General features: G+C 30.8%; 2 protein-coding genes across 4 annotated transcripts; one reads left to right on the top strand and one right to left on the bottom strand.

The window, feature by feature from the left end:
- Window positions 1–15: 15 nt before the first annotated feature.
- On the top strand, window positions 16–26,834 carry LOC134718553 (phosducin-like protein). 3 transcript variants are annotated; one of them, XM_063581166.1, is made up of 8 exons: window positions 16–94; window positions 17,196–17,378; window positions 18,642–18,767; window positions 19,648–19,787; window positions 20,441–20,543; window positions 22,072–22,185; window positions 23,277–23,401; window positions 24,701–26,834. In XM_063581166.1, the coding sequence occupies exons 2-8, from the start codon at window positions 17,205–17,207 to the stop codon at window positions 24,819–24,821; spliced, it is 903 nt and encodes a 300-aa protein (XP_063437236.1). In that variant the 5' UTR covers window positions 16–94; window positions 17,196–17,204; the 3' UTR covers window positions 24,822–26,834. The 3 variants fall into 3 exon arrangements, with proteins under 3 accessions (XP_063437236.1, XP_063437229.1, XP_063437245.1); XM_063581159.1 differs by lacking the exon at window positions 16–94 and adding an exon at window positions 16,227–16,417; XM_063581175.1 differs by lacking the exon at window positions 16–94 and adding an exon at window positions 16,244–16,288.
- Window positions 9,425–16,247, bottom strand: LOC134718571 (peptidyl-prolyl cis-trans isomerase-like 1). The gene is made up of 4 exons (XM_063581184.1): window positions 15,957–16,247; window positions 10,941–11,095; window positions 10,417–10,485; window positions 9,425–9,667 (listed from the first exon to the last, which is right to left on the bottom strand). The coding sequence occupies exons 1-4, from the start codon at window positions 16,025–16,027 to the stop codon at window positions 9,444–9,446; spliced, it is 519 nt and encodes a 172-aa protein (XP_063437254.1). The 5' UTR covers window positions 16,028–16,247; the 3' UTR covers window positions 9,425–9,443.
- Window positions 26,835–27,757: the final 923 nt, after the last annotated feature.

Here is a 27,757-nt window from a genome sequence, read left to right on the forward strand (position 1 = left end):
CTCCATTTCCATGGTTCAGTTCTTGACGTCATAATACCTATAGACGTTACGAAATCAATGCACACCAAACAAGTGGAATTGTATTCGAATTTAGGTAATGTATACGTAATTGGGCGATATTAAGGAATCATATAAAGTTTTGCATGGAATTGCCAATCGTTGAATTTTATCAGACTATAAAAAAAAATATAGAATTAGCTTTTATACTTCCAAAGATACAGTCAGTATACGAAGTGGTGAAATATATAAACACATTTATAGAATGTACGTGTAAAAAGCGGCGGGAAAATGCCTTTGTTCACTTTCAGTGGCGGATCCAGAGGGGGCGTAGAGGGCGTATGCCCCCCCCCCCTTTTTTTGCCTGGACATTTTTTTTTACTCCCGATAGTATAGATCTAATAAAAATCATGGACTTTTGTTCTTATAAAGTATTTCTTATCAGCTTAAATTATATTTTTGATAAATGAAAAGATTACAGTTTCTGATTTTGATCCCCACAAATCTGATATCTTTGTATTGAGCGCCCTGGGGAAGAAAAAGCGCCCGGGGAAGAAGAAAAAAACGCCAGGGGAAAAGACAAGGTGCCAGGGGAAAATATATAGATACAATGTATTATATTGGCATGAGAAAACTTTGTGTCGATGAAATAAGTTATGTACATTTATTTTATTTTTATTTTAGAAAAGTATTTTACTAATTCAGATAATAGACATTTGTTTGTAGTAAAGCTCAAAAACAAGTGTGAATGGTTCAATTTTAACAACAATATATGAATACTATTTCGAAAGACACAAAGTTGTATCATGCCAATATAATATCTATGTTCAAGACCGTATGAGTATTTGGACCGTACTTTTTCAAATACTCATACGGTCGGACCGTACGCGTACGGTCTGACTAATATTAAAATGTTGGTCAAGTTTATTAGATACAAATGCATATAGCAGATTAACATTACTTAACTATCAAATTGATATAAAAAAGTTCAATTGTAATTGAAACAAAAACTTTATATTTTAACTTTTTTTAATTTACGCAAATTAAATATGTTAATCTCTTGTAATAAGCATGTCGGTCAGTACTACATTAATTGTATTATGAACACCGAAATTTAAGATATCGGAGGTAAATATAATGTGGGAGTTCAATTGTTTTAGAACATTTAGCAACTTTACCAAAAAATGAAAATGCGAAAGAACATGCATGAACTGCATACATGAAAATGCTGAAAATATTGCGTGATTGAATTGTGTCACCTTGGGCGAAATAGGGTTCAGATATACAATTAAACTTTTTATCTATCTTATTGTAATAAATTATCAATAACAATTTTTAAAACTAATAAATAAAGATTGTTTCAATTTAACCCATATGATCAAATAACATGTATGGTCAGCTAGTACTGGACCGTACGCGTATACTCGTACGGTCCAAATACTCATATGGTCTGGAACATCTATATATTTTCCCCGGGCGTTTTTTCTACTTCCCCGGGAGCTTTTTCTTCCCCAGGGCGCTCAGGGGCGCTTTTTAGTAGGATCCCAAATATAGGCTCCAAGATATGTCAGAGTCTCCAGCATATAAATAAAAAGAACGATATATTGGAGTTTCTTGTGAATGTACAAATGTTCTAAAGAATACGAAAAAACGCACCATAGTTACATGAAGATAACTTTTACGAAATGTTGTCAGTTCGATTGATAGGAAATCGCAATACAAAGATCAGATTTGAGGGGATCTAAATCAGAAACTGCAATCTTTTCATTTAACAAAAATATAATTCAAGCTGATAAGAATGCTTTTCAGGAACAAAAGTCCATGCTTTTTATAAGATCTTTACTATCGGGAGTAAAAAAAAAGAAAGAAGCGAATTGATTTTTTATTTATAAAAAAAATTGTTTGGACTTAAACGGTGCCTTTTGTGGACTTTAGCGGCGTTGTGGACTTTAGTGGCAATTTGTTGTGCACTTTATTGGTGTTGTGGACTTTATAGTCAGTAAGAGATCTAGATATATTTAAAGTCTAAAGTATGAACCATTTGATTTGAGGAGGCAGTCTAAGGTATTTGAGAGAGAAAAAAATCTGACTCTGATGTTTATCTGGATTGAAAACAATAATCTTGACACTTTTTGCTATTAGAAACGAAAATTTCCAACAGAATTATTTAGCATTAAATGAACATGGTGAATAAAAAAACGTATTTTTTTTTAGGCCGGGGTTTGCATGCCTGACAGGAATGTCTGTTTCACCGAACTGATATATTGAATACTTTTTTTCAAGTCCAGACTGCAACCTGACTGCTGAGTGTATAGCCTTTATGTCTCCATTTGTCGACCGTCATTCATAAATTCGTTGTCATTTCAGACTCATTCGTAGCCTTTGGCTGATTTGGAACCCCTCACCTCCCTTAATTTGGTTGGGTGAAACATATCAACTACATGTAAACCTTTGGATGAAAATTTCTGGTTTGACTTTTTCAACTCGTGTCGGTCGTATTGTAAATTTCATCGAATAGCTCAGCGTATTTCTTGTTTACAACAAGAAATCTGTGAGGTTATGCTAACTTACCACATACAACAAACGAGAATAGTCCATGTCTATTTTTTACTGACAAGTCCCACATCAAATATATCAGTACATAGCTTTGGATCCATACTATAATTTAATGATATACAATAAATAGGAAGAATACAGCATAAAAAATGTCCCACCCTTACACTTTACAGCCACTATAGAAGTTACATGCCCCACGCCAGGAACCGTTTACAAAGTGCATTTTACACTTATTCTATGTCTTTTAGCCCCAAAAAAGTCCCAAATTTGTTTCTTCTCGCTCCGTTCGGCGATCTTTAGAAACTTAGCTCCCCTTTTCAAAATAGCTGGATCCGCCCCTGACTTCGATTGTGATTCATGACTCAAAATCCGTTCATATAATTTTGTTAAAAGCATATTTAGTACAAATTTCCAAAATATACCCAATAACCAATATTGGGACTACTTAAAAATCTATTTTAATCAAGTTAAATCGATGCTTATCCAAAAACTGTAGTTTGAGACAGATTCAACTCAAATAAATTTGATCAAGACGAAATAATAGTGTCCGTATAATGAAAAAGACAAACATGATAGAATAATTTCTGTTAAAGCGATACATTTAGCAACCCATAAAAACCAATAGAGTATATAACTGTAACACCGGTTACATTGGTCGATTTTAATTTGGGTGTTCAGAACAAACTAATTTGACTAGATTGATGTGCTCGGCGGAGGACATTTGAGCGAAAAAATTAGGACGTTTGAGCGCCAAAGTAAAACCCATATGAGCGCCAGAATTTTAACCCATATTAGCGAAAATTAAAATTGTCAAAGCCCATTTTACCGAAATAATTTTAGCCCTTTTTAGTAAATTTTTTTTTATAGACTCAAGACAGCACCATATAAAACATGTCCATTAAAATTTAGCACTAATGTTAAAAGTCTGTTGTAGCCTGGAATTGTAACCTAGAGAACGTACGTAATGAGTCTAGATATACCCCCTGTACAATATGCATTAGAAACTGCTCTTTCTCTATATCTTTTCTAGATCGTGGTGCACATTCCTCTATACTTCGTATCTTTATATATGTTGTTGTTTGTTAGGGGCTATCGAAAATACAGGTGATCGGATTAATCCGGCGCTTAAATGGGCTCTCATGTTGGCGCTCAAATGTCCACTAGTAGTTTTATTTTTTCGCTCAAATGTCCTGCGCCCGATGTGCCACTAGTTGCAGTAAGTAATCTGTTAAATTTACCGTCGCATGCGTCGGTTCAATGTTGGACCGTTTCCGAATCAATTTAGGAGTGCAAATAAGGTTTTAAAACTTTCAAATTTGAAGTGTTCCATCTGCATTATACAGACCATGAATGGTTTGGCATGTAGCCGTTCTGTGTGTAGGCAGTTTTTAATCATTTATTTTGATGCTTTTATTTTTAAATACTAATAGTAAATGTCATCTGTACGTCAACTTTAATTTATGTCTATACCTTGTAGTATTTTTCAGTCAGGATCCTACTTCGTCAAAAGTATCTCCCCATTACGCCAGTTCATTTTCACAATCGTAGAAATAGATTGTAGGGATGTCGCGCTACCAATTTTTTTTCTTGGAAACCGATAAATTTATCCACATTGCACCAGTACGATCCTTATATATCAGTTGCATTTTAAAAGACAATTGTATCAACTCGCTAATGAGCATCAGTTAATGATCTTGTCTGCATTGATTCAACTTAAAACTATTGTCTGATCGGTTGTCAGGTGAAATTTTCGAAAATTCATACATTTAAAAAAAATCTAATTAAATATTTCGTGGAAGGGCAGACTAGATTTTTTTAGTGGTTGAAGACTATAAACCCTAGTTATCACACACAACATTTTATAATTTTTCGAAGATATGCATTTTCATCATCCAACTTGAAAGACTGTCGTCAAGTACTTTTAATAAAAAAAAAATAGCTATTCGAACACACCTACTCTGATTTTGTGATTCATAAGATAGGTAAGGTAATTCACTTGACCCATATATTTCATCTTTTCGTACTGTGATTTTTTTAAGTTATAAAGTCAACCTGAAGCTTTGATATATAAAATTGATAGAATCTGAAGCGAGACTATGTACAAAATATTCTTGTTTTGTGCGATATCAAGACAAAATATTCAACTAAAACATGCCCCAACATAACAAGAGTGCACACACTGAAATGATTCGCCTTCTTATAATCATTGATATTATGTTGATAGTCCTAAGTATAAAGCTTTATTACAACTGTCACGTCAACTTAACATTAACCAAGTCAGCTTAACAAAGACTAATGAACCATGAAAATGAGGTCAAGGTCAGATGAACCATGCCAGGCAGACATGTACAGCAAACAATGCTTCCATACATTAAATGTAGTTGACCTATTACTTATAGTTTTAAAAAAATAGACCAAAACACAAAAACTTAACACTGTGCAATGAACCGTAAAATTAAGGTCATGGTCAAATAAAACGCGCAAACTGACATATAGATCATTAAAGATTTCCATACACCAAATATAGTTGACCTTTGGCATATAATATTAGATAAAAAGACAAAAACTCAAAAACTTAACTATAACCACACACCATGAAAATGAGGTCAAGGTCAAATGACATCTGCCCGATAGACATATACACCTTACATTCATTCCATACAACAAATATAGTAGACCTATTGCATAAAGTATAAGAAAAACAGACCAAAACACAAAACTTAACTATAACCACTGAACCATGAAAATGAGGTCAAGGTCAAATGACATCTGCACGCTAGACATGTACACCTTACAATCATTCCATACAACAATTATTGTAGACCTATTGCATAAAGTGTAGGAAAAACAGACCAAAACACAAAAACTTAACTATAACCACTGAACCATGACAATGAGGTCAAGGTCAGATGACACCTGCCAGTTGGACATGTACACCTTACAGTCCTTCCATACACCGAATATACTAGTCCTATTGCTTATAGTATTTGAGATATGGACTTGACCACCAAAACTTAACCTTGTTTACTGATCCATGAAATGAGATCGAGTTCAAGTGAAAACTGTCTGACGGGCATGAGGACCTTGCAAGGTACCCACATACCAAATATAGTAATCCTATTACTTATAAGAGAGAATCCAACATTACAAAAAATCTGAACTTTTTTTTCAAGTGGTCACTGAACCATGAAAATGAGGTCAAGGACGGAAACTTCGTAACATGAGGCATCTATATACAAAGTATGAAGCATACAGGTCTTCCAGCTTCTAAAATATAAAGCTTTTAAGAAGTTAGCTAACGCCGCCGCCGCCGGATCACTATCCCTATGTCGAGCTTTCTGCAACAAAAGTTGTAGGCTCGACAAAAAGGTGCACTCGATTTTCTCTTTTCGATACTATTGTTACCCATTATTTGTAATTTTTTCTTGAGTCACATAATAGAAGGGCAGACACGAAAATTACTGAACTAATAGATTGATATGTTTTCCGTCCGTGGTAATTTTTTAAAAGAAATCGGAGGATATGCATTTTCTATATCCAACTTGAAAGATACCCATGTCGTCGACTTGATATCTAATTGTTCTGCTTAACTATGCATTAGATAAATTGAAAACTTATGCAAATGGTGTTTTTGAAATAAAACACTTCGTTATTGAGAAGAAAATTGTAACTATGTTTGTTTCTATTAACTTTTAAATTTTTTGTCATTTTAGTAAACATTACAGTACACATTTATCGCATTCTCTAACAAAGAGCTTCGATTCTTTTGTTCTATTTCAACCGGGTTTCCGACTGTTTTAATTAAAGTTCAGTATGTTTTTTTGTTTCCTCTTAATTGTACGTTAAACTTCAGTTTAGTCAGGGACTTTCCATATTAACTTAATATAGAAAGTCACTTTCTAGTCTATATTAACTTAATATAGAAAGTCCCTTGTTTAGTTAGTTTTTTGGTGGTTTTGGATTCTATTTATTTTTAACTATTATTTTCGAGCAGGATTAGTCCGTTTTATTAGGCTCAGGCATTTAAAAGTTCTGGAAATATACTAGTACATAGATACAAATATAAAACATAGCAAGTCTAAATAGTTTAAGTTCTCATTGATTTTTCAAGTCGATTTTTTTAAGATTACTCATTGTAGTGAGCATGAAATGATGGTTTTTAGTACTTCGGACTTGCTTCTGACAAACGAAACGCCATGTTTGTGCCTTTGTGCAACTTTACAAATTAACTTCAGTCTATACAAATCCTTGTCATTATGAATTACCTTTTTTTTTTTTACCAAATTAAAATCGTAAATATTTTCAATTGTGTTTAACTCATCAGATGATGAAAACAAAACTCCAGAAAATTAAGACTAAATAAACAATAAAACTTCAGACATTTTTACATCTTTTGGTATCTATTTTATAAAAATCGCTCACATTTACTTGGTAATATTTTTTTGAAAAATATCAACTTTAGTTGAAATGATAGGACATTTTTTGAGTGAGAACTCACTTTTGTCCCACGACTGTATATGTTAAAAAAAAACTAATTGTTTTGAAAAGCAATCGGAAACACGTATCTTACTGTATATATGATCTGATGAATGACAACCAGTAACTGGATGTGTTGATACATTTTTGAAACATTCATTACATCAATGGTTAATGTCAATTGTCTGAAAAAAGTTATTATAAGCTTCCTACAGCCGGTTAGCCCAAGTTGTTCTTGTGTTTAAATTCAAGTAGGTCTGCTGCTTTATTTTCTGAGCCTAGCATACATGCATCACAAACGACCAATAGCCAACTCAACCTTGAACGAAGATTTACATACAGAGATAAGCAAGAAGGAACAATATATTTCTGATACAGCAGTCATTAAGGAAAACAAGTGGAGGGGTAAAATCAGTTTGTCAAACAAACAAAACAGTTAACCTTCGTCAATCCCTATATATTGTATGATTGCCAATGAGACAACTCTCCACATTAGACCATGACACAGAAGTTAACAACTTTAGGACAATGTACAGCCTTCAACAATGAGAATAGTCAGCTATGACAATTTTAACAAGAAAACTAACAGCCTAATGTTTGTACCAAAAAAAAAGTATAAAAAGACCATGTTTTAAAACAGTAAAATTTCTGTTCCAAGTATTTTTTAGGTGTGTGTGTGTGGGGTGGGGGTGTAGTAAAGTATAGTATAAAGAAATTTGTGATTTTCTTACTGGTAGATTTAAAACAAATAACAAGAAACAGATAAACCCTTTTCCTGTTGTAAAAGGACACGTCTTGGCATCTGGAATTTATTTGGAATAGGAAGTATACAGATTCCCTGTTCATTAATTTTCATTGAAATTCAAGCGTAAACAGCAGATTTTTTAAAAATGTGACTTTTTCCAATTTGCATATAAAATGAAAGAGACCGTCCTTTTTGTAGATATGAAAAAGTTGCATATAGAAAAAAGAAATCAGGCAAGGCAATCTTAACTTCATATGGCTCAATATCTTTAATTGTTTTTCCATAGGCGATAATGGTAACGTTTTTTCCTGTAGCTCAGTCCATATCGTAAACTTGGATATGTATGATAGCTCGTTTCGAAGCTGTGACATTTTCACATATGTGGTTAAATTTTCGGGGTACGAAGTGAGATTACTTTTTCCGTAAATTAGCAAACCCCGAACATCCTTTTGTGATGCGGCTCCTTGTGGTAAAATATCCCCTTTTTAACACAATAAGTTCTTTGAAAATTTAATACTTTGAACACATTCAATAGCTCCATAGTTTTTACACATTTATTCTATGTTCCTCTACTTTCTTAATCACCACAAATAATTAAGTTCAGTCATTTGTTAAAAATAGAAACATGTCCAATATCACTACACAGAGATTTTTTCTTTACACGTGACTTTTGAGTTCCTCATTTCAAGGCGCATTAGGGATGTTGTCCCATATGACATAGACATGTTGATGGAAGAACTAACATTCAGACTAAGCTACTACTGTATGATTGATTGTTGGTTGTTTAATGTCCAGTGGCTAATATTTCATGCATGTGTGGGACCAAATTATTACTATAGTAGGTGGCTTATTAGAGTAAAACTTGTAATTATAATCTATTTATCTGAGTTCAACTATAGGGTCAATTCTTGAGTAAAATGTCTCTTAATCATTTTCATATATATATAAAGTATATAGACAGTATGCCAAATAAGACTTACCATTAAAAAAAGATTCTATCTAATCTTCAAGTCTAATTACATTTGTATAAAAAGAATCTTACATCCATTTGATATGTATCTTAAGGCTCTTTTTTAAGAGGTTGCTGCTTGCAAGAAATTGAACTAAGAGTTCTTAATGGCAAAGCTGAGTATTTTTTTTTTTAAAGAAGTTGAAAAGACTCAATCTTACTTTGGTTGAGTTATAAAAGATCTGTGTTCCGTATGACCACAGACATGTTTCATAAATCCTGTCCCCCTTCCTTGTTTATGACATAAAAAAAATATCACCAGAGTTAAGTTGCTATATAAGCAACTACACAGATGACAAACTCCTTACCTTTTAGGGTTCTTTGTCATAAAACTTGACTCATTAGTCAAAGTTACAAAATATGTGCTTCAAACACCAAATCCAGTATTTTGATTGGTTGATTTCTGAGTATGAGCACAATAAATATGCTTGAAATTTTTATGCCCACAAGGCCAGATCAGCTGAATATCCTTTTTGAATTTTTTGGAGGTTTGTGTTGCTCTATTCTAAGTTTTCAGTGTAGAGTTTTGTGGACTTCTTTTCATTCCCCCCTCTGACAATGGTGTTATCTGTTTTCTTCAATTTGAAGGTTAGTTGAAGTCTTGATATTTTAAACATAATGCTAGTAAATCAAATCAACAATTTTACTGGAAAATTTTATTCACGTTGGTATAACGCTTGCTTTCACTATTTTTATATCTTCTGCAGGCATATCATTTTCTCTTGTTTCTACAAGTCCTATTCTCTGTACAACCTGCATACCACTAGAAACACGTCCAAATATTGTATGTTTACCATCTAACCACTGAGTCGGAGCTATTGTAATGAAAAACTGACTACCATTTGTGTTTGGTCCACTGTTTGCCATTGATAAAATTCCTGCACCTAAAACATACAGTAGATGAAATAATTCAAAGTAGCATTTCGAAGACATTAAAATATTATTTTACATATACATGTATTACAATCTTAATATTCTTGACACAATAACGTTGATTAACCTTTATATTATCTTGCAAAACCCATTAGTATTCTTATATAGAACTTCTGATTTTTTTTACCAGAAAGACAAAATCATCTTCTAGAATTTTATATTCACATTCAGACTTCAATTCATTTGTGGAAATATTGCTATTTAAGGGGGTAGACCTTGGTTCAGGGAGATAAATCTTTAATTCAGTCATTTGTTAGTAAAAGTCAAGTTTCATTATCAATGTATTTTAAGCATTTATCTGAAACAGATTTGAAAAAATCTATGTAACCTAGAAGCTTAGAAAAATTTGATGAAAATGGTTGACATAAACGTACAGATGATTTAAAGAGTTATTTCCCTTAACCTAGGTCTACCTCCTTAAACAAAACAAAAGACAAAACATTACTAAGTAATTTGGAAAAAAACCAAATTTAATCTTTTAAGATAGATATTGGAATAATAGACTTATTCCTGAATCAAAGAACCGGTCTACTAGGAAAGATAATTTGCACATATATGTTAAAATCCAGAGGAGTTATAAATTTTTATTTTTTTAATTTTTTAAACGGAACAGCAACATTTATCCATCTTTCCATTTTTACCTGAGTCTCTGAAAGTTTGATCTAAATACATGTATAATACATTTGTTTCAGCGTATTACCTGTATGTTTTAACTCATTTGTGATTTCATCACCAAATTCCTTTCCATAAATAGAAGCTCCTCCTCTACCTGTAAGTAAAATAATATTAAATTCTGTGTTCAAAGAAATAGAGAAAAATATTTTCATTATTTTGCTGGCTTTAACATGAAAAAACATAGTTAGTTCCCTGCTCTCATTTCCCTTTATATTTGGGATGAAGCTGGGTTCAATTATGCCTGACAATTAATTTAAATAGTCTTACATAGACTAGTGTAATTAATAGGATGAGACATTGTTAACTCTTCCTAAAGCTAAACATTTTTTTTTGCAACATACAGTAGGTCCTGGTTGTGACGAAAACTATGAAGAATTATTCAGAACTGATAAAATTCCTGTTTATTCAATGCATTTCTAACATGAGTTTAAATCAGTTGATTTGAAATTCTGGTTATCTAATATTTCATATTCTCATATCTCAACATCACTTTTTATTTTCTACTCATAAAAAATAAGTGTGAAACATATTCCAGATTATAAAACAAACCTGTTCCTGTAGGATCTCCTCCTTGAATCATAAAATCTCTGATGATTCGATGAAACTTTACACCATTGTAATATCCTCTTCTGGCTAACTCTGCGAAGTTTCTACATGTGTTTGGTGCATGTTTCCAATAAAGTTCAAATGTAACTGACCCTGCACTGAAAAAAAAATCAAAAAAAATTCTATAATTTTAAATGTATGTTTCTATGTGCATAATTAAAGGGAAAATTCACGATTTTTTACTTATGGTTTAAATATGTTCATTATGATATAAGATATATATTCACAAAGTTTTATCGCTATATGTGCAGTAATAAAGGAGAAATTCAATATTTAATGAAAAAATATTAACTACTTCCTGTAGGTCGTGACGTTTTCTCCTGGTTTTTGCATGCCGGGATTTAAAAAACAATCATTAAAAGTTTTGTTTTTTAATCATATTTTAACGTAATCGTAAGCGCGCCGATGACTTATGCTTTATCTAATAACCATCCGATAATAAGAAGATAAAACGCACATACGTTCAATTGTTCATATTCATGAGATAAATTTTCTATGTTAAACGTATATATTCGAATTATTTTTGTAGACAACACAAAAAGTTATAAATTGATTTTTAATTAATGTATTTTCGGACTGATAAGGTGAACAAAGTAAAGTACAATAATCTGTAAAGACAATATGTTGGTGTACTCTTATTGACCTTTTACTATCTCTGCTATGACTTGGTTGATATGATGTGTGTATTCACGGTTCTGTAGCAATACTCGTAGATGGCTTGTTGAACGGTAAATTGTTATTTGCACTTCGGTATTTAACCACGCCTCTCGGGCACACCTTGCCAGGTGTGACTGTCTATTCGGATCAGTGAATTATAAGACAAGGGGAGCATCCAATACACATATTTAAACTATATATTCAAGTTGGTGACAAATAAAAATTGATCGCCGTGGAATTATTTAATTCTGTTTGGTGCTATTATTTATTTGAATTCAAATAAGTTAATTTACAAAGAAATACACAATTTTTGGTTAAAGACGGGAAACTTAATTCATATGTCCGATTGAAATGATTTACACCTTTTGTCCTTGATTGATGTCTAATAAAAAGGAGAACTTAGATATTATAAATAGCTTTACCAAAGTATTTTTATTTGTCTTTATTAGGCAAATAAATGAATGACTTAGATTTAGACTTTTTAAAAGCCACGTACAAATTAATAACTGGAATTCACTGAAGATAACTCTACCGAAGAGGAATATAATATGAACGAATAAAGAAAAAATACTTTTGTACTTGAGAAGTCTTAAAACATTGACAGCAAATTTAAGGTCTTCTTGGAATGGAATCGAAAAATTACGAATAGATATTCTTTATCAAGTGTGAAAAACGTCAACCAAATTTAATCATAATCGGGGACGTCCTTATTAAAGTAGTCTTCGTCTCACAACGTATAATACTTAATAACTATTTGACCAAAGATGTTTAAAAACAAAAGACAACGAATTTAATGTCATCTTTCCCTATTTTTGAATGTAATTATAAGACTGTTCAACTGGCAAGAATACCCCTAAAGCGGACAAATATCTGACAAGCAGTTTATTCTTTAAATTTGCTGTCATTGAATATCAAGAAAGAAAATAAATCCCGAAAATGATTTGAAACTTTAATACTCAATAGCTTTCCTAGAAAATATTCACATCCCTCGGGGATTATTAGTGTACGTCCAGTTGCATATGTCGGAACAGTTGTGGTGATGACGAATTTCTTTTTATTCGGGAACAATCTAATTGATATATAAATCTGTGATTTTACTATGTTCATAACTTCGATGAACCAAAGCAAGTTATAGATCGACCTGTATTTAAATCAAATTGGTCCTCTTCTTCTTCTTCTTCTTTTGGTATACATACAATAGTCTATCGAATTGGATGATTACATACTGTTGGTATACGTGGACTAGTCTATTTACAAAACTTTTACCCCAATTTGCACAAAATGTATGTTTCTTTCTTATGTTCAATGTATACATGTATATATTTTAAATTGCGCTGTAGTTCCGTAACTTTCTATCCGGGCGTATAAACGAATCGTCGACAAGTGCGCACATTTTTTTAATCAACATTTCTGGAATGATCCAACTATGTCCTTTACTATTGACAACGAGTAAATATTACATTGTCCCAGAGACATATAATACAATTATATGTCTCTGATTTTCCCCAAATTAACCCTTGGAAAAAATACGTATATTTGTATATCTTCAATTTTTTTATTTTTTTTTTTGGTATCATTTTTTTTTTTTTTTATAAATAATATTCTTTACACCAGAAATTTTATTTATAAACAAGCGTATGAGTTAAGTAATGACTAGTATATTATATCACTTTCGGACACGCAAGACAGAGATGTATATTATACATGCACCTGATAGTTCAAAATGGAAAGTTATAAGTTATCGGCCGTGTACACTGATCAATACCTGCAGAAGTGAAATGATGCATGAACTTGCAGGCCCGACAGGAAATCGCTTGAATACCTGGTCGTGTCACCTTACACCCCTCACAATACCTTTGGGAGTATTACCTTAAGCCATGCGGGTGATCAGTGGAGCGAAGATCCTAATTTATTTGAATAAAGTATATTACTTTAAAAAATTATGAACGAATTAGACTTTCGAAAACAATTTTCACGGAACTCTTATTTATGATTTGAACTTTGACTTTTTAACTAATTCCAATATTAACAGTTTAAAAATAACAGACTTTATGGTTATTAAAAATATAAGAACATTTTCCGAATTCAAGTTAGTTAGTCAGATAAAACAACCGTACGATTGACAAGATATCGACACGTAATTACGACAACATCGGTTACTGTAGTTTTGTTTCTTTATGGTTTATAGACATATCGTGATTTTTATTTGGACACGATAACAAAATGGCGGAACGCAAAGAACTGATACTCAAAATTTAAAATCGATGGTGATCTCTTATCTAGCGGAATAAAACTTTAATATTTATAAATTTGAGCATTTTTATACAGAATGGACATAATATGAATTTTTGATTTTTTTGCGAAGTTTCCCTTTAATATATGAGAATGAATAATTTATTTAGATATTTGACTTGCCTTTAATAATATGAAGATTTGAGACACAATTGGAATATATATAAATCAAGGTAAAAAACAACAAAAAATAGTATTTTAATGTGATCCATGGTGTTTGTGGTGTTTAGTGGAGAAAAAACTTATTGGTATATGAACTATAAATTAAACCTTTGTTTGTAGCTCCATGACCATATATACTCCTCCCCAAAATCTGCCAATGGGCTATTTATAAGAACTTCAACCAGTTTCACAGGTATATCAATTTTTGGAAACAATATATTAAAAATATATCAGGTTTTTTATGTAAGGTTGTTTGGAATTGAAACAAGCTGAGTCTTTTTCTTCTTTTCATTTTACAGTTTATAGTTTTATTCGATATTAAAGATTACCAACTGTCGCATGAGAGGATTATGTGATTAAAAATATTAAAATATAGTAAAACAATCTATTTTTTTAGAATTTGTAGATTACTTGAATGGTGATATTTATATGAAAGAAACAAAGAGAACAAGTGTTTAAAAATATGCATATTGATATCTATAAGAGTTAATTTATGTTTTGAAAACGTTGGTGTCAACTGTTCTCTAAAGGTTTTAATTTTTGGAAATGCTACCACAAGTTATCATGCTTGTGGAAACATGTTCTATTGGATTATTGTTTTTGTAAAAAAAAATACAATTTTGAACTGTCTTTTGAGGTGGATATACACAAAATGAGTTTCTTGTTCTAGTGACTGTAGGTATAAATGTAGGACTAGCTAGTGATGGAATTGCAATGAGTCTATAGACTTTGTAGAACATAATTATCAGTCTGGCTTTGAGGCACCACTCAGCAAGAGAGGGCCAGTGAAGAAATTATAAATATGGATGTAACACTACTGGTGTAGTGGTAATTGTAAATACATGTTACATTCCCGTCTGAATGTTTTTTTTTATATAAATAAGGCCGTTAGTTTTCTAGTTTAAATTGTTTTACATCGTCTTATCTGGGCCTTTTATAGCTGACTATGCAGTATGGGCTTTGCTCATTGTTGAAGACCGCACAGTGACCTATAGTTGTTAATGTTTTTGTTATTTTGGTCTTTTGAGGAGAGTTGTCTCATTGGTGCTCATACCACATCTTCTTATATCTAACAATATTAACAGAGGGTGGTAAAGATCATGGAAACACGTGAAATAAAATTGCAAAAACTTAGCACGAAAATAAAAATTGTGAAAAACGAAGCACGAGAAATAAAATCGTAAATACTAAGAAAAAAAGTAACATAAGTTATTACACAGTTGTTCAAGGAGATCATGCAGTCATTTTCACGGAGACCCTGTGGTCACCTTTTAGCTTTTCAGTGCATCCGATTTGAAAAAAAACATTATTCATGAGGAATAGGCTATTAATGAAGAGAGCTATTAATATCTAGGCTGACTCGAATAAGTCACGGGTTGAGTTAGTCACAGGTTTAATAATTATTAATCTAATTCAGGACAAGCACAAGCAATTAAAAGTACCGACATGGAAAATAAATAAGGGGAAGACAAAGCACGCACATCAAGAAGTAAAACATTGAAACATGAGAACAAGTGAAATAAAGACTGTCAAATGTTGCACGAAAGCAACCCTTTACCACCCTCTTAACAATTAAGCTGCTTGCCTCGGTACCATTTATAGTTTATTTTTGTTTGTTTAGATCCCATAAACTACAGGTGTATTCAAGTTTTGGTCTCAGTATCGATTAGTATGCATGAGATTTGATATTGGTGTGTGGATACTTTTACTTTTAGAGAGGTTTCTCTTTAGCCTTTATTGGAAGCTACTTCATTCTTCAGATTTTTTTAATTTGTTTTGTTGGTCATTTACACTATTCAAAAGTATTTATGATCTGTTAAGTTTGTTGTAAAAACATTGATTGCATACGTTGTGTCGAATGTTACGTTTGGGGGTTGCCAAGTTTTTGGTGGAATTCCAGAACTTGATGAAAGCGTCATATTTTAAATTTTCGTTTTTGTTTGGCTCGTTTTGGATATGAGTAACTTCCCTTTACCGGCGCAATTATTTTCGTAAAAAGTTGACCGCGATTTTTATTGTTTTGTAAATAATTGGTATCTTGGATATTTAAATACTAAATATAATCATATAAAATTAATATTAAGAAACATTTTGATACAATTTGTTCTCATTTAAATTCTCCGAAACTGTCAGAAATTTCAAAACAAAGATGACAGGCTTCTGATGCAGATTTCCCCTATGTAGACTATTAATCGTTTATTTAACTTTAACTCTGAATTTTCTAATCCATTCAGTTAACAAATCTTAATTTCAACAGATTTATGACCATATTTGTGTCAATAGAGAATTGTAGCAGTACAAATTTATAGGTAATTTTCAGAGACATAAAGGCCTTTTTTAAAGGCTTTTTTTTCCACAACATACTCAATTTCTAATTTATATGATTTATTTGTACCAAATGTATTCCAATTGCAATTTACCATATTTTGTCTGTACATATACATGATTACTACCAATGAATCACTGAACTATTGCTCCACTCTATACAATAAAACCAGAATAAGAAGAAGAAGAAGAAGAAGAATAATATGCGCTCCCTCCTGTACTTCCTGATATTTATAGTTTTATACTGCAATCAGCTATTTTGCTATACAGATAAAGCTATACGTATAAATGTTGGCTTTATACGTCAATGACCTCAACTAACCTATTAGCCCAGCCTACTTACCGGAACTACTGAAGAATTAACATGAAAAATGTGGTGCACACTGAATAAACCACGAGTCATTTCTTATAATTCAATTCTTAATTCCATTTTAAACCGGAGAAAATCACTTAAAAACGTTGATGACGTCACGGTCAGATGACAAAACTATGTCTATAAGCTGATAAACATAACGACGTCAGCCAATCAGAAGACGCTTTACATCTAAAATTAAATTATTAAAGTACATGTATACAAACTGTTTATTGATTTACTTCATTTTTACCAACGCAACGCGACACTACATAACTGATTTCTCCAGACTGCATACATGCATTACCCTGGTGCTATTAAAAAATCCTTGGAGAACACTGTCAAGTTACTGATAAGTTTTGTGAAATTTCGGTAAATGTTAGTTTTTTATTCAATTGTATTTTATACAGATTATAAAAATGTCCTTAGGCTTAGACGATAAGTTACTTGGTGAAAAGGTAGACAACTACTGCAGTAGTGATGAAGGGGAGAGAGATGACGACAGTGATGATGAACCAAGATCAACAGAAGCAGTACAACCAACTTTTGTACCAGAACCAGAGATCAAAGAATACAATGGATACTCTACAAATGTAAATTATGAATAATTTAAAAAACACCATTAATGTTGAAATTTATAAGCGATTCATAAATTCAATTATTCTCATGCATACATCAAACTTTCAACCGCTGACATTTGATTTTGAATTCTAATGCAGCCAAGTTTATTAATGGGGACAATAACAAATTTGTAAAGTTTTTGAAAATATACATAAAATTGAGAATGGAAATGGGAAATGTGCTAAAGAGACAACAACCCAACCATAGAGCAGACAACAGCAGAAGGCCACCAACAGGTCTTCAATGCAACGAGAAATTCTTGCACCTGGAGGCGTCCTTCAGCATCTACCCTAAACAAATACTAGTTCAGTGACAATGAACATGATGAACACCATACTAAACCCCAAATTGTACACAAGAAACTTAAAGTTAAAATAATACAAGACTAACAAAGGCCAGAGGCTCCTGACTTGGGACAGGCGCTAAAATGCGGCGGGGTTAAACATGTTTGTGAGATCTCAACCCTCCTCCTATACCTCTAGTCAATGCAGAAAAGTAAACGCATAACAATGTGCACATTAAAATTCAGTTCAAGAGAAGTCTGAGTCTGGTGTCGAAGATGTAACCAAAGAAAATAAACAAAATGACAATAATACATTAATAACATCAGACTACTAGCAGTTAACTGACATGCCAGCTCCAGACTTCAATTAAACTGATTGAAAAATTATGTCTTCATCATATGAATATCAGGCACAATCCTTCCCGTGAGGGTATGTAGCTTATTCCATTTAGAAAAATATGATGCTTTTCATACAAAAATAAGAAGATGTAGTTTGATTGTCAATGAGAGTGATTTAACATATATTTTGTGGTTTACTGAAATGGAGCAGGGAATGATGTTTTATGGACATATTTTCTTGTTTCATATATGTATATATTTTGAAAGGCAAACAAGTTTATTTGAATCTATAAGTGAATTTGATATTTTCTTAAGATGTAGTGTTTATCCAATCTATTTAAATCCTCTAAACTATATTACTTCAACACAATAAACACAGTTTATAATGCTTTGCTATAAAGTATTTTATCTTTTCAAACAAACTTTGTTTATTGGTCAGCTGAAGCCTGCCTCAGTGTTATGGATTTTCTCTCTGTGTTGACTCATTGGTGGTCTTCAGCTCTTTGGTTAGGTTGTTGTCTCTATGACACATTCCCCATGTCCATTCTCTATTTTATTGATCCTGATATGTATATATATGTTAAACACATTATTTGTTTTGGTTTTTATTCAGACTGGTCCTAAAGGAGTAATCAATGACTGGAGGGAATTCAAAAGGTTGGAAACAGAGAAGAAGGGGGAACAAGAAAGAGAAAGACAAGCATTATTGAAGAAACTCTCTATGTCTTGTAGATCACATGTAATAACATTTCTCTTTTTAAACAGTTAAATAATTTGAAACTAAGGAAGAAAGAGAAGGACACAGCTTAGTAAATAGCTTGTTAGATCTTATTGAAGAACCTTTCTCTCTTTAAAAATAAAAAATAAAATCTTGAATCTTAATCTTGTAGTAATCTAGGGATTTTTTTTGAGGAGCTCTTTTACTTTCATTTCTGGTACAGATAACATTTTACATATTTAAAGGGGCACTAGCTGTCAACATCATGTTCACCAGTTTTAATAAAAAAATCTCTAATTTTATTTATTACAATGTAAAAAATTTATCCAAACTATTAAAAGTATAAAATAAACAATAAACAGTGTATTTAAGTCTATAAGCCATTTAATTAACCATTGAGTTGACCACTAAAGTCATCCGGTGACCATATAAGCAATGTAAACATAGATATAGATATAAATAGGCTAAACAAACTTGTGATTTATTTTTTCAAGGTCTATTTAATTTTATATTATAAATGAAAAAGAAATGTTTTTCATCATTTTTTTCCTTATAAAAAAGATTTTTTGTGGATTGAATCAGTCAATCAAATAATTTATCTTTGTTTCACTTTTAATATTGACATTCTTTTCCTTTAAATAACTTTACACATACAACTCACGTGTTATCCATCTCAAGCTAAGGGGTTAAATTGAAGTTCACATGAATTTGGATTTAATGAGGTCGAATTATTCACTTGCAAGTGAATAATTCATAATCAATGTTTTTTTTAGCTTATTTTGACAAAATTTAACCATATTGGCTACTAAAAACGAATTATTATTTCACTTTATATATTTTAACATTATTTGTGAAATGATGTGAACTAGATCACTGATAAACTGATTTCGTTTCAAATTAGCTTGATGATGAGAGAGAAAAACAGAAGGATGAACAATTTATGGAACAAATGGAAAGAGAAATGGATGAGATTGAAGAAGAATTCATGAAACAGTATAGAGAAAAAAGAATAGAAGAAATGAGAAAAGCGTTGCAAAACGTGTAAGTTTAATGCAAAAATGTGTTAAACTCTATCTAAATCCTAAGAGATCTATTTTATTTTATAATAATCATCTTTTTCTTATGAATGAAAACCCATACAGTAAATGTTGAAACAGACATGCAAAGGAAATCAACTAAGATATATTGAATGTATTATATGATTTTTAACTCTCTCTTTATTATAAGGTTCAGGATGGCTCTTAAACATGTTAAATATGAAGGGACCTTAGTCTAATGCACAAATTGTTCATAAAAAAATGTTTTAATTCTAAGCGAAGTCTTACCCTACACAAAGTATTTTCCAATATCTATTTTAGTGATTTTCAATATTTTACCAATTAATATTTTTTCAGAATTTATGAATTATTTTAAACTTTATTTTTTCCTGTAAACATATTGATGTTGTACTACCCATTGCATGTTTTTCAGGACATTTAGGGAATGGACAGCTATATATTTAATACACAATACTGTGTCCTACACATAACATATGCTAACTTCTAGGAATTGTTAAATCTCATTAGTACCCTTACTGGGAAATCACAAATATGTTTTTTGTTGAAGTTACATAGAGATTTAAAAAATTTATGTGTCATTTTAAGTTACTTCTTTTGTTTGTTCCTGACTATGAGGTTGTATTGTTTTTCTTTTAGACCAAAGTTTGGTGGAGTTGTGCCATTAAGTTCCAATGATTTTGTTGATCAAATAGACAAAGAAAACCCACAAGTTTATATTATTGTTCATGTATATGAAGATGTAAGTACTGAATGTCATTGTGATACCTAGCTGACAAGGTTATTATTTATTTGCAGTAATGTAAATTGGTAGTAACTCCAGAATACATGCGATTATATAAAAAAGAAGATGTGGTATGATTGCCAATGAGACAACTATCCACAAAAGACCAAAATGACACAAACATTAACAACTATAGGTTACCGTACGGCCTTCAACAATGAGCAAAGCCCATACCGCATAGTCAGCTATAAAAGGCCCCGATAAGACAATTCAAACGAGAAAACTAACTGCCTTATTTATGTAAAAAAATGAACGAAAAACAAATATGTAACACATAAACAAACAACAACCATTGAATTAATTTTCTCTGCAAAAGATAATGGCTTGCTTTAATTTGTTTTCAGTTCCATCTGTTTTGTTGTCATAAATGATTTAAGTCAATGGGATAATTGATTCAATAATAATTATGTTTTTAAATTCTACATGGTTAAAAAAACCCATTAAAAGTACATATGTAATAGCTAACTATACACAGCAAGAGAGACATATTGCAATGAAAACAATTTATATAATATTTATATATAGTTATAAGCCATCCTTCTCTGAAACTAATGAACCAATTCCAACCAAACTTAAGCTGAATGATCTTTAGGGTATCTAGAATAAAGATTGTGTTTTATTTTCTGCTTCTTTAAAAATCATGGCCACCATGGCTAAAAAATATAACATAGGGGTAAAATCTCTATATCTCAAAAACCAAAGCATTTAGAGCAAATCTGACATGGGATAAAAGTGTTCATTGGGTCAAGTTCTATCAGCCCTGAAATTTTCAAATGAATCTAACAACCCATTGTTGAGTTGCTGCCACTAAATTGGTTATTTTAAGGAAACTTTGCAGTTTTTGGTTATCATCTTGAATATTATTAATGATAAAGATAAACTGTTAACAACAAAAGTTTTCAGCAAAGTAAGATCTAAAAAATTTAAATTAAACTTTGTTTGATTTCATCAAAAATTTAATTCGTAAGGTTCTTTGATATGCTGAATCTAACCAAAATGACAAACTACGATGAAATTGGACACTTAAACTCTTAAATGAAAAATAAATTCCAAAAAATCAAGGTGAACGATTCAGGCTCTTTAGAGCCTCTTGTTTATACACCCACTTACAGGATGTATTATTTTTTGACAGCCTTTTCTTTGTCCATTATCTACAACCTTCCAGTCTTCATTCAGGCATGGTTGCTTTTGATGTAAAAGACATATTAGAAATACTGGTCTTTTGTGAATATAATTAACCCATCAAGGTCATCTACTAATTGTCTCATGGTGGTTTCCTATTGTAGTATGTTCTTTTGTTAATATAATTACCCCATCAAGGTCATCTACTAATTGTCTCATGGTGGTTTCCTATTGTAGTATGTTCTTTTGTTAATATAATTAACCCATCAAGGTCATCTACTAATTGTCTTATGGTGGTTTCCTATTGTAGTATGTTCAAGAAGTTATGTTATACTAAACACTGAAATGTAACACTTTATTACAGAGAAGCAAAGCATGCAAAACCATGAATGGATGTTTAGAAAGTTTAGCCCAGGAATATCCAACTGTGAAATTTTGTAAAATTAGAGCCACAGAAACTAAACTGAGTATGAAATTTGTAAGTATAAAATTATGATCAGTAAATACTGGTTTCTTTTGTATAATATATCGTTGTCTTCAACCATACTTAAGACTGTTTCCTCATAACTCAACTATTATTCAATACATATTCAGTTTTTGTCTCTCCTTGACTAAAAGTGAGACACAGGGGTGTTTTTTTTCAGGTGGGTATGGGTAGCATCAACAATATATTAGTTTGTTACTATTTGAACAGGCCCCCTCCTTCATGGTCTATATACTTTTAAACTTTTGCTCAGTTTCATTTATTTGTTTGCGATTAGGTCAGTTTGTTAGTAACTACTAGTGTCAGAAAAATGATATTTGGTATGCAGTTGTATTAGCATTGGCACTTCTCATTTCCATGGAGATTGTTTGGCCTCGTTCCTTCAATCATGGTTCATTGACTTAAGGTAGATCATAAGTAAATGTTTTTTGAGACAGAATTTTCTTATAATTTGTCAAAATGAAGATTTTACTATGCTTCTTTCAAAAATATGATAAAAAGAATGGGTCACTGTGCTATTTTTCAAGCTATGAGTCAAAGAAAGTTGACTAAATTTGGTTAGTTTGTTCATGAAAACCACATAAAAAGTGCATAAAAAAAATTCTATGAGATAGAATTTTGAAATAAATTGTGACAAGATAGGTTTCATATTATGTTTTAAGAAAATAAAAAGAAAATATGGTGTCACCAAACTTGTTTTCTTGCCAGAAGTAAAAATAAAAAATTTCCCTATTAGCCCAGTATAAAATTTGTACTAAAAGAGTTGTTTCCCCTTAAATGTCTCATTTAAAAAAAAATTATTTCAAAAATTTGAATAATACAACAAATCAACAAGTTTCATTATATAAATTAACAGTCTAATTTGGGCAAATAACTAGACCGATTTTGTACTGTGATTGTACAATCCAAGATGGCGGTATAGTCAGGGATACCATGAATCAACCTTAATATATTTTGCATAAGTTACATGTTCAAGTATTGTTATTTTAATTTCAATATTTGTATTTTACTATCAAAATTACATACAAGCAAGACATTGTGTCAACAGTTTGTGTTTGGTTACATTATTTTATACTATTTTTAAGGCCAAGGATGGTGTTCCAGCATTGTTGATATATAAGGGAGGTGATATGATAGGAAACTTTATAAGAATCTCTGATGAATTAGGTGACGATTTCTTTTCCTCTGACGTTGAGAGTATATTAGAAGAGTAAGTATACATGTATATAATAAGGACTATTGGTAGGAAAAAAATATTTATAAGCTCCAATCACAAGCATGTTAAGGAAAATAGAAATGTTGACTAAAAAAACTAGTAAAATCATTTAAAAAAGAGGTGTTACATTACTCAAACTCAAAATGTTGAAGCAACTGACAATGCCAAGACAAACTATAAAAAACTACTGAAAGACCAACAACAGTCTGCAAAACACAACATAGAAAACAGACTGAGTAGAACTAAGCACAAACAAAAACCAAAGTAAAGGGGGCTTGCGGGTCTAAATCCATATTTTTATTTAATATAAGATTTCTCTATATTTTTCTATAAATGGACATTGTCTTATAATAAATAGAAAAATAAAATAAGAAAATGGGGTAACCGTTCATTTGCTGTCTTTATAAGAAGCATACATTTTTATAAAGATGCTTTTTTCTGTTGAACTAATAATGAAAAAAAGGTAATATCGAAATAAAAAAAAGAAGTTTATTACAGAAATCGCTCAAAGTTTATAATAATTTAGTTTTAGAAAAGCTTATTTGGAAATTATAATAAAACATACAGGTCACTGATGAGTTAAAAAAGATATTTCAATTATAATGCCAAATAATGGTCCTAGTACACAGTTATCGTCCTTTGATTTTTCGTAGTCCACGAATAAAGTCCTTAGTGTGGACAGTGTGTTACTTGCCAATTTTTGTTATACCCCTTCCAAATTTATTTCTCCATGTTTTAATTTCATATATTTTATTCCAGCAAGTAGGGGGATGAAATGACACAGTAAAAATACTCGGGTCATAAATATAAATGTAAAGTATTGATTAGGTCCAGCTAAAAAAGGTAAAAAATTAGCAATTCAGAAGCTTTCAAAAGATTTCAAGACCCCCTTAACATAAAATTGTTCATATTTTGAGTTAGAGCTGGTGAAGTTTTCTATAATTTTGACATAATTTGTCCCAAAAGTAGTTCAACACACTGTAAAAATATTATTGAGAAAGCGCATGTGTGATTTTTTAAATTTTCATTTATTGTCTAAAAGAAATGCACTACGAAATAACTATGTACTGGGACCTAATAGCATTTTTCCACCAAAGGGAGATAATTTGGAACATTTTCAATGATATATACATTTAATAATCCCTATTAGGTATCTTATACATATAACATGTATAATTTGGACACAAAGTGCAAAAGTTTGACTTACAAAATTTAATAGACTTCTTTGTGGTAATATCATATTTCAAAAAAATATTCTCTCACATTTCTTTATTTGATATTTTATCATTTCAGACACAGTTTCCTACCAAATAACGATGTTATAAATAAATGTATTAAAGACAAAACAACAGGAGAGAAAAGATCTGTACTAGCTGAAGATGATGATACTGATAGTGATTTTGATATCGATTGATATCAAAGGAAAGATAACTCAAGACGTGAAGCTAACAACTCTGAGGATAGGATGTCTCAGATTGAAATATCAGTGTCTGCAGCATTCTATAAACCAACTTATTTTCATGAATATTTCATTTCACATTTTACCATTTTAAGTCCACTTAGCTGCTATTAAGTTTTGGGATTTTCAAATTTACTTGTAGTTTAATAAGGAATGATTCTAGTTTAAAATATTTGCGGCAATTTATATTCACGAAAGTCGCAAAAATAAATCGCTCACGAAAATAAGTCACCTACGAAAATAAGTTGGTTTACAATAATTATGTGTTGATCCTCTTACAAAAAAACCCATTGTTAAAATTTTGTATACTGCTAGACAGTTAAAGATTGAATTTGATGTATGATTTTATTAGTTAATTATATAACATGTTATAGTGTTATGTTTACTTTCAGTTACATTGATATGCACAGTAGAATAATGAATTCAGTAAGGCAAAATACAATCTGTTAAAGGAAAAACAGGTCTGTTCCAAATTATTTATGTGCAATTAATTTGAGTCACTTTGAAGTCGCTCCTTTTATTATGTGAACTAGGTTCTAATTTAGTCTTCTTTATGAAATGCTACAAATTAAGAGAATAATGGAATATTTTTTATCAATTTTCATTATTGATGGATTATTAAGATTTGTATCACATTTGGCTAGTTAAATTCTATTGCAAAGTATAAATAAAAGAACTGCATCTATCAACAACACGGCCAGTTTTCAATTATTTGCAATGAAAAATGTATCAATATATAGTCAATATATATAAACAATGTTAGGTCCATCCCTTTAATTTTGTGGGCTGTTTGAAATACACACATTTTCCAAATTTATTAAGTTTCAAATAAATCATTTTGATTGAATAAAATACTGTTTAAACTATAAAACTAAAAGAAATTTGTCTTATTAAAGTGTGAATGAACTTAGTATCTTTCTGTAATTGTAGATAAAATTAACTGTTATAGATGTTCATTGTACGAGCTTTAGTCATTGTTTTCATTTCACAAGTGAAACTATTTAATTTGGGATGTATAAATATTTATAGAGAATACTTATAAGAATAGAACCTTCACATAGGTTTTTAAATTAGTTTACAGAATAATAAGGTTTCCAAGTTATTTCTCTATAGGTATTTATACACATAATGTGCAATATTTTGTAAAATTATTTAATATTTTTAGCTTTTTTCATGTATTATCTTTATATCTATTGTATAATGGTTTTAGATGACATATTTAGGGAAAAGAGTAACCAGGGATACCTTGTTATAATTAAAATTATTCAAAAATGAAACCAGTATAAATATTGATGTTTTGCTAATTGATATGATTTTTTACCTCAAAATTACATGTATTGCTTGTACCTATGCTGTTTACAGATTTATCCATATAGAACAGCTGGTTAAGTATTTAAAGTCAATGTTTATATGCTTTTATTAGTGCAAGAATTATCCAAATTGGTATGTAAGAGAACCCATTAAGGGAGACAATTTACTAAATTTAAAAGGGAGATGATTTACAAAAACATGAAAAAGGCAGTTAATTTACAAAATTTGAATGGGAGATTATTTACAAAAAGGAGTCATCCTCAACATTCATGTTTCATATTTTCATATTTATTTCAAAATCATTAAAGGAAAACAGTTTATGTGACAGAACTAAAATTATTTATGAAAATTTATATTTAGAATTAACATATATTATCAATGTCGTCTTTTTACTTTTCCTAGATTTATTTGGAGATTGACTATTTTTTTCAAAGAGTTCTTATGAATATCAGACTTTTATATACATCTAGGCTTTGAATTATTAAACAGGTCAGAGCAGAAGGGAAATTTTCACTGACACTGGTTTTTGTAGTATATATGTTTTTTTAAAGGCTAAATCTGTAAAACTGAGGTAAATATATTATGTGATAATGTATGAAATCAAACTCATGTTGTTAGTGAACAATTTTTTAAATAAACATGTAAAAACAAATGTTATTTGATTCATGTCATAAATGTTTATACAACAATTCAACATCCTTTTTAAACAACTTACATCAAATTTAATCAAAAGTATAATTGCCATTAACTTTCCATTTTTGTCCAGCCTTCGACTTTAGTTGAAAAAGCGAGACTAAGCGATCCTACATTCCGTCGTCGGCAGCGGCGGCGGCCACAAATATTCACCCTGTGGTTAAAGTTTTTGAAATTTTAATAACTTTCTTAAACTATACTGGATTTCTACCAAACTTGGACAGAAGCTTGTTTATGATCATAAGATAGTATCAAGAAGTATATTTTGTAAAAATAAAATTCCATTTTTTCCGTATTTTACTTTTAAATGGACTTAGTTTTTCTGGGGGGAAACATAACATTCACTCTGTGGTTAAGGTTTTTTAAATTTTAATAACTTTCTTAAACTACCCTTGGTTTGTACCAAACTTGGACATAAGCTCATTTATGATCATAAGATAGTATCCAGAAGTAAATTTTGTAAAAAGATAACTCCATTTTTTCTGTATTTTACTTTTAAATGGACTTAGATTTTCTTCCAGTTAACATTACATACAGTCTGCAGTTTAAATTTTCAAAACTTTTATTAGATTCATTAAATATCCTAGATTTTAAACAACTTGGACAGAAGCTTCTTACAATCATAAGATAGTATCAATAAGAATATTTTTATTGATTTTTTTCCTCATTTTTGTTTAGCCTGCGATTTACAGCAAAAGTAGACGAGACACTGGGTTCTGCGGAACCCTTACACATTTTTCAGTCTTGACCTCTTTGATGACATCTTATTGATTGTTGTTTGCTTCACAATATGGACATAATCCACTATATCTTTTACATAAGTCATGTTAAATATCATTTTACTAGATGAAGAAACAAATCTGCATATATTTAAATATCTTTCAAAT

Source organism: Mytilus trossulus, chromosome 1 (assembly GCF_036588685.1).
Source record: "Mytilus trossulus isolate FHL-02 chromosome 1, PNRI_Mtr1.1.1.hap1, whole genome shotgun sequence".
In the NCBI taxonomy this organism is placed as follows: Eukaryota; Metazoa; Mollusca; class Bivalvia; order Mytilida; family Mytilidae; genus Mytilus; species Mytilus trossulus.

Bases quoted from the DNA above. Each gene is read 5' to 3' on its own strand.
- LOC134718571 (XM_063581184.1), bottom strand. From the start codon at position 16,027: ATGACGCTTTCATCAAGTTCTGGAATTCCACCAAAAACTTGGCAACCC. The intron at 10,486-10,940 runs GTTTGTTTTATA...TTTTACTTACAG, and splicing joins AGGAGATCCTACAGGAACAG to GTAGAGGAGGAGCTTCTATT. The intron at 9,668-10,416 runs GTAATACGCTGA...TGTATGTTTTAG, and splicing joins AAATGAGTTAAAACATACAG to GTGCAGGAATTTTATCAATG.
- LOC134718553 (XM_063581166.1), top strand. From the start codon at position 17,205: ATGTCCTTAGGCTTAGACGATAAGTTACTTGGTGAAAAGGTAGACAAC. The intron at 17,379-18,641 runs GTAAATTATGAA...GTTTTTATTCAG, and splicing joins ACAATGGATACTCTACAAAT to ACTGGTCCTAAAGGAGTAAT. The intron at 18,768-19,647 runs GTAATAACATTT...GTTTCAAATTAG, and splicing joins CTATGTCTTGTAGATCACAT to CTTGATGATGAGAGAGAAAA.